At 47.0% G+C, this 7,611-nt stretch overlaps 1 protein-coding gene across 3 annotated transcripts in view; it reads right to left on the reverse strand.

The window, feature by feature from the left end:
• The window catches only part of SH3GL3 (SH3-domain GRB2-like 3), a 174,839-nt gene extending 168,087 nt beyond the window's left edge, over nucleotides 1–6,752 (reverse strand). For all 3 annotated transcript variants that reach the window (XR_001003097.1, XM_011953864.1, XM_011953861.1), the window contains exon 1: nucleotides 6,304–6,752. Coding sequence is in view for 1 of the 3 variants with exons in the window: in XM_011953861.1 (XP_011809251.1) it covers nucleotides 6,304–6,348 (45 nt within the window). In the remaining 2 variants the exon portion in view is untranslated. The remainder of the gene's footprint in view (nucleotides 1–6,303) is intronic.
• Between the last annotated feature and the right edge of the window lie 859 nt (nucleotides 6,753–7,611).

Genomic DNA, 7,611 nt, shown 5'->3' on the forward strand with positions numbered 1-7,611 from the left:
GAGGGGAGGAGAGGGGAGGGGAGGGAAGGGGAGGCCACAATAACAGAGTGAGAACTGGCGGGGGTGGAGGGGAAACAGCCACAGGAACTGATGAAAAAGTTGAGAGTGAGAGAGTCACCACTCCAGTTAAACAAGAAGGTGTACCTTTTCAAGGAGAGAAGGAAGAAGACCAGAAGGCAATGATGCATGACCTGCAAATTGTATGTTGTGAGACAAGGCAAAAAGCTGAACTCTTGAGATGTGACTCTGGAAAGCTTTAAGAGCAAAACTCTATCTCAAGAAATGAAATTATCATTTTAAATGAAGAAGGCAGCACTTTCTATTTGAAATTAGGCAGAAACCGTAAAACATGAAAAAAGCTGTAGTTCAGAAGATGGTTGAAAATACAAAGAAATCAATTTCAGAATTAAAATCAAATCCTCTTGCAAGTTTTTACTAGGAGTAGATCAACATTCTGAGAAAATCTTGTTGCTCTGGTCCTGCATCAGTCTATCCCTGATACCAAGGCTAAATTCTTAAATTCCCTTCCAATCCCAGCCAACCCGATTATACACAAAACTCCCTTTACAAGACCCACCTTTTATAAATCCTCCATGACTTGTTTGACCTGCCATCATTTTCTTAAACCTTAGTGTGATGGCTAATGTTGAGTGTCAACTTGATTGGATTGAAGAATGCAAAGTATTGTTTCTGGGTGTGTCTGTAAGGGTGTTGCTAAAGGGGATTAACTTCTGAGCCAGTGGACTGGGAGAGGCAGACCCACCCTCAATCTGGGTGGACACCATCTAATCAGCTGATAGAGTAGCTAGAATAAACCAGGCAGAAGAATGTGGAAAGACTAGACTGGCTGTCCTGGCCTTCATCTTTCTCCCATGCTGGATGCTTCCTGCCCTCGAACATTGGACTCCAAGTTCTTAAGCTTTTGGACTCTTGGACTTAAACCAGTGGTTTGCCAGGGGCTCTCGGGCCTTGGGCCCAGACTGAAGGCTGCACTGTTGGCTTCCCTACTTTTGAGGTTTGGGGACTCAGACTGGCTTCCTTGCTCCTCAGCTTGCACATGGCCTATCGTGGGACTTCACCTTGTGATTGTGTGAGTCAATACTCCTGAATAAACTCCCTTTCATACATGCATCTAACCTATTAGTACTATCCCTCTGGAGAATACACCCTTCTTTGTCCTACAGTGAAATTTGTCCAGGAGAGAAGAAACAATAGTGCAGAGAAGAGATGCAACAAGAGCAAAGTCCCTGAGAAAATGAGAGGAGATGGGATTGGAAGCACAGTGGTGTGAGTAGCCAGGTGTGTCTTCCACTGTTGCACTGGAGAAGCACTCAAGCACTACATAGGAGCTCACAAGACCCTCCAGAGTTTTGATTTGTAGCCCACAGGGACGAAAGGTGGACAAGGATGAGATGTGACTCGGATATCAGATTCACTAGGGAGGACTCAGTCATCCAGCCTGAAATAGCAGCAGCCTCTAAGCAGCAGCCTCTACCACTGACGGATGATTTGAACAGGCAAAGTACTTAGTAGCAATCCTGTTTGAGGAAGATGTAGCCAGGGACAGGGAAAAGACTCCATTATCCACTGGATTTGGAAGTCAGAAGGGGCGACACCTGGCTCAGGAAGGTCACTAGCTGCTGGTGCCGTGTGTGGTAAAAACAGTGGGATGACCCTGAAAATTGGGCAGGAATTCCCATGAGGAAGGCATTTCAAAGAAATGGAATAGTTAGAATTGGAAACAATGCCTCCCTGATTTCGTCAATAGTACTTCTCTCAGACTCTCCCCCCAGCTCAACACTTTTCCAGGTTTCTATTTAAAAGCAAAATCTAACTATCCACATTTTGCTGATAAAGATTCTCCAGGATATGTTCACCATTTAGCCGAACGCTGTGTCAGTTGTTTCCTGACAGTTTTATTTTCTGGGTAAAGTATGCCAATAATAGCTTCCCCAAATACACATGAGATACCCCCACACACACTTAACTTTGGGAAATTAATTTGCATTCAATTTGTTAATAAAGCTGAAAAATTAAACTAAAGCAATAGGAAAAAGAAATTCCTGCTTTCAAATGCATTTTTTAATCAAATTCTAAGTGATACCGTGAGTTACATTTACTTTATAGAACAAAAAGTCCCCAGTGGTAAGAAATACTTAGATTGTATTATATCCTTAAGATATTTTAAAAAATCAAAATCAATTCATTTTAAACAGCTATCTTCACACCCTGACTCTAAAGAAAAAAACAGATCTATCAATTAATTTATCAAGCAATCTATGTGAAAAGGAGCAAGAATGTTTTAGCTTTAATATATTTTCTGATGCGTCTAAGAGAAAAAAATAAATCATTATGGATTTTGCAAAGTGCATTTTTATCTTTCTCTCTAATGAGATAGTGAAACAAGAGACATTCATTGCCTCCCTAGGGAATCTCATGATTTACAAAGAATATTCTTCTCTGAAGCATTTACCCCTAAATGGCCAGCCTGTACCGTCAGTGATTACAGGGAATATGTCCAGGCCCCTCATGACCCCTTATCATTTTTCTGGCTAATGCATTAAAAGAGAAAGGGGGAAAAGTTGTAAAAAAGCAGTGTGTTCGAGGCTCCCCTTCTTTCTGCCCTACAAGCACTGTCCTTTAACCTCTGGCATGTGTTGCTGAGTCACATGATGGAAGTTAAAAGGCATAAAGAAATAAATTTAGCATGGAGCCCACAAGTGTCATCAGTAGATGGTTAGTCTTGGGAGAGAAGGAGAGGAGGAGAAGAGATGAAACTGGTCCCTGGACTTTTATGGGATGCGGAACAAGAACCTGGAAGACAAGAAGGTCCAGAAATGGAAAGAATATGGCTATTGGCACTTTCCAGGTCAGAGCACACACAGGTGTGCCCTGAACTTCCTTCTTCAACAATAAATGCTGTCAAGAAAAATTACTATGAAATAAGCATACAAATACAAATCAGTGAGTGGTAACACAAAAGTAATTATTGTAAGCTATATTTTTATTGGTGAGGCACCACGTTTAACAAGAAACCACAATGCCATAGCTATGCTATTTGTATTTATTTGTAACAGCTCAAGCTACATCTCAGAAGAGTAAACAGCTCTGTCAAAAAAAAATCTTGTCAAGAGAAAAAATATTTAACAATGCACTTGAAAAATTTGGGTTCTAGTCTCAAATGTTGAAACTCAGAATTAAATTTTTTTGTTAACTCAACTTATATTCTTCTCATTTTAGCATATTTCTTCCTCTTTCCTGTTGGTCTCCGTGTGCTGCCAAAATGATGCATAATCCCCAGGGTTTATGGTTGTTCATTCTCTGTAAAGCAGGGGTTTTTTTCCCCAGAGATAGGGAAGGTATCAGGAAAAAAGGAACAGTTAACCAGGTTATAGTTAATTTTACCTTGCCTATCTTTCAGAAAACTAATCTCAGTTTGCCATGGTCCTGGATCCCTTATCTGTAAAAGGTCCACTTTATCATCTTTGTCTTACTCTGAAATGCTTAAAGTAAATTACTTAAGAATTTCAGCACTGAGATGTCTACATACATACATACATACCCAGAGACACAGAGACATACGCGTATCACTTTATTGAGATATATTTCACATACCATACAATTCTCTTAAAGTGTAAAATCCAATGGTTTTTAGCATATTCACAGAGTTGTGAAACCATTGCCACAATCAATTTTATAACAGAAACATAGCTTCAAAATTCCCTGAGTCATCATACAGATAGAAACCAAGGTCCACATGGGTTAAGTTATGTTCCCAAGGTTACAGAGCTGGTCAGTGGCTGAGCCAGACCTAGATCCCTGGAAATTATTTTAGCCATTGACATCATCTGGGGCTCCCTTCCCCTGCCTGGGGAAAATTCTGTATGAATTAAAACCTGCTGTTAAAATGTTGTCTAAGAAAAACATCTGGCATTTTTTATTACTGCGCTCCCTCATATTATATTAAACCGATCTGATTTCTCCACCAAATTGTTGCATTGCAAGATTTCTTAGAAATATTTCTAGAACGTATTAAAACATATCTACTGAGTACTTTTAACCACAAAACATGGCTAGGAAGCCCAGAGAGAATCTGTGATGTCTCTTCTTTCAGGTAAAGACATAAATTATTTCAGCTCTTGCAAAAAATAAAAAAAAAAAGACTAAATTAGACCTTCTGCTCATTTCATTTTTAATGGACTGATTACAGATAGTTAAACCAAACTACCCATGACTAGCAAAATATTTCTCCAATGCCAATAACTTCCAAGGATTTCAATCATTCATTCTGGTTACTGGTCAGAAACCAACTTAAATCACCCAAGGGCTTACATTATCTCTGAGATTTGCTTATCTTTCAGATTTGCTCCTATGAAGTCCATAACCAATAAAGGAAAAGTTTTCGAAAGAGGAGGCTCATTTCCTGCCAATGCTAAGGAAGCCAGTGTAACAAGCACAGCCAGCGATTACTGTGGCACTGCTCTGCCCACAGCGGCACTCAGCCTCCTGGGCTGTACCAGCTGAGAGCACTCCACAATACCTAGCTCACAGAAGCACTTGTTGATTGCTCCTGCCTTTAAATGCCCCCCTTCCATGATGTTCTTCTCTCTCCTGTAACCTACCAGTTTTTTCTTTCCTGTATTGTGCCACCCCAAAATTTCATCTATTCAATAAATATTTATTGAGTCGTCACTGCTCATCAAGTATTGGGCTAAACATTGTCCCTAAATGTGGGTGCTCTCTAGAGTCTGTCTTTAACTCACTGTGCCTTTTCTCACTTTTCTCTACACATACATTTTTAAATCTCCGTTTAGTCTGGAAATCACCAAAAATCTGTAGCTCCAGTACCAGCCTCACCCCCTGAGCTCCAGGTCAGGATATGCACCCCAACCCAGGCCAGTGACATCTGAATGTCCCAAAGACCCCTCAGAGTCCCTGGGTTCAGCGGTGAATCCATCATCTCCACCTTCGCATGAATAGCCTCTCCTCCAGGGCCCCTTAACACCGTGAATAGCAGCACTGTCCACCCAGTGCCCACAGCCATAAACAGCATCACCCAGTTTCCATATGGAAAGAGTGGGAGTGAGGGGACAGCAGTGCCCTTCAACCTGGAATTGGGGCTAGAGGAAGAGAACCTTCTAATTCCAGTTGCTTTCTATGGGCCAATTTGTGGGAGAAGCAGGATGAGACCTCACCACAAATGTGGAAGTTGAATGAAATCTGTCTACCCTGGCTCTAGCAAAATGGGGGCTGGGGTTGGGAAGAGAGGTGGTGAGAAGCAACAGACCCAGCGGTGCTGGTGGGGAACAGGTTTTACAACATGAGCTCTGCCATAGCTGGAAGAGCCTGCAATGTTGACGTTGAAAAACAAATTTGCTTGTCATCAACACACACACACACACACATCAATTTCATGTCACACACACACACACACACACATCAATTTCATGTCTCCCCGCCTGTTTTCCTGTTTCCTCTGCTCAGAACGGCTTTCCTCCTATCCTCCCACACCCTCAACCATAATTCCTCCTCATACTTAATTCTCAAATGACATGTCTCCTCCTCCGGGAAGCTCTCCCTGACGCCCCCACTGTGTTATTTGCCATACTCTGCGCGTGGAGGTGTGTCTAGCAGTGTTTGTTTACGTGTCTGTCTCCGTGTCTCCCCTGCAGGCTGTCAGCTCTTTGAGAGCAGAAGCCTAATGCCCAGCCGCAGGCCCACACCGGGAAGACGGTGGGGAGGGGAAGGACCGCGGTGGAGAGCCCCAGCCAGGGAGCCCAGCACAGTCCAGCCGGGACCATTTCGAGGCGCGCGCGGGGAGCTCAGGGGGACCCAGGCAAGCGCCAAATACACAGCATCTCTGAAGACGCCGGTGGCCGGTGGCGGATGGGCCCCCCACGAGGCGCTCCCAACCAAACGGCTGGAGACTAGGGGGAGGCCCTGCAGGCATCGTACTCCCTGTGGTCGTCCTCCCCTTGCGCGGGGTAGGGGCCTCCCCACGCCCACTGCGTCTCCGCCGCCCGAGTCCCCCCGGCCGCCACCTCTGCCCTCCGCGCCGCAGAATCTCTCCGATTTACAACGGCCCAGGGCAGAGCCGGGGGCCAGGGAATGGGAAGGAGAAGGCGCCAAGACGCCGAGGAGAAACAGGCGGCCCCTCACCCCACCCTCGCGCCCTCCTAGGCGGGAAGAAATTGAGCCTCAAGAGAGGCCCTTCAGGGAACAGGAGTCCCAAAGGCCCGGGAGCCTCGGGGGGCCGCAGCCTCCGCGTCCCCCTCCCTCCTTCCCTCCTCTGCGCCTCCCTACCTGGCTGGCTTTGTGGAACTGCTTCTTCAGCCCGGCCACCGACATCGCGACTGCGACCGGCCGGGGCGGGGTGGTCTCAAGCTCGGCCGGGCCACGCGGCCGCGACACGCTCGGGGAGCGGGAGCCCGGGCCGGTCCCCGCGCGGCTGGGCTCCACCGAGCCCGCCTCCCACGGCCACGGCCACAGCCACAGCCGCTGTCACACTCGCACACACGCGCGCACGCCGATGGCAACACTGCGTTCCAAAGCCCCTGCACAGCCCATTGGCCAAGCCTCGGCGATATGCAAATGAAGCCGTTGGGGCCGCCCACGCTTCATTGTTGCGTGGAGACCTGGGCGACTGGAGTAGCGCAGAAGACCGGCCTGGGAAGCTGGGCGTGGGGATGTCCTGGGGATCGGGGGAGCACAGCCGCACAGTGCTTCTTGCTGGGCGCGGGACGGTATAGGTCTAGCTCTGAGATTGTCGTGGGTACCGGGAGAGAGATCAGTTCCCTCCGCTTCTGGGTCTTGGTGCGAAACTGGCTTTGGCTCACAGGCAACATCGCCTCCCTCCGGCGCATTTTCGCTAGGTATATGTTTAAGAAAGGAAGGCTCCGAAATGCGCCTAGGGAGGGAGAAATGCAACTGGATGGGGGACCTGTGGTAGGAGGAAGCGGTCTGTGGGTGGTGGGCTTTCTTCTCTCTCCGCGCGGTGCTCTGAGTGCAATCTGCTCAGATGATTTTGGTCTTCTGGGAGCCCTAGAGTTATGGAGTAATTTTCTAATAAATACGGTGCTAGCCCACTTGGTGCTCTGAGCCCACTGTCAACTGCACTAAAAGCAACTATCTCCAAGGTGCAGTAAACAGCTCATTGCAAATCCGGGGGAGTCCACCAGACCAGGGACCCAGCTCCCTCGGTAATCCCTACCAACTGTGTCAGTTACAGTCCATTTGCCCAGGATCCAGAGCTCGGCGCACTCACAGCCAAGCCCAGCCAGGGACCTGGAGCATTGCGTTGACCTCGTGTCAGAGCTGTCCCCAGTAGGTACAGCATCTTCGCTGAATCTGGCTTCCAAAGGTCCCGAGGATTCCCAAGACCTAGAACATACATTTGACAACGCTTCACACTGAAAAACAAAAACATTTCCCACCTTCAGTCTCTTTTTGGGCCCTTACCAGGTCCCATCTGGGGTGACCAGCAGTCCTGTCTGCCCTGGACACTTCGGGTATATGCCTGTGCCCTGGTGTCCACCTGCCATAACATTTCTCCAGGACAAAAGTCATGCAGTTCCTACCCTAGCCGTTAGCTCCCAGTGCCCAGCTAGTCCT

The sequence above is a fragment of the Colobus angolensis genome, unplaced genomic scaffold (genome assembly GCF_000951035.1).
Source record: "Colobus angolensis palliatus isolate OR3802 unplaced genomic scaffold, Cang.pa_1.0 Scaffold376, whole genome shotgun sequence".
Taxonomy (NCBI): Eukaryota; Metazoa; Chordata; class Mammalia; order Primates; family Cercopithecidae; genus Colobus; species Colobus angolensis.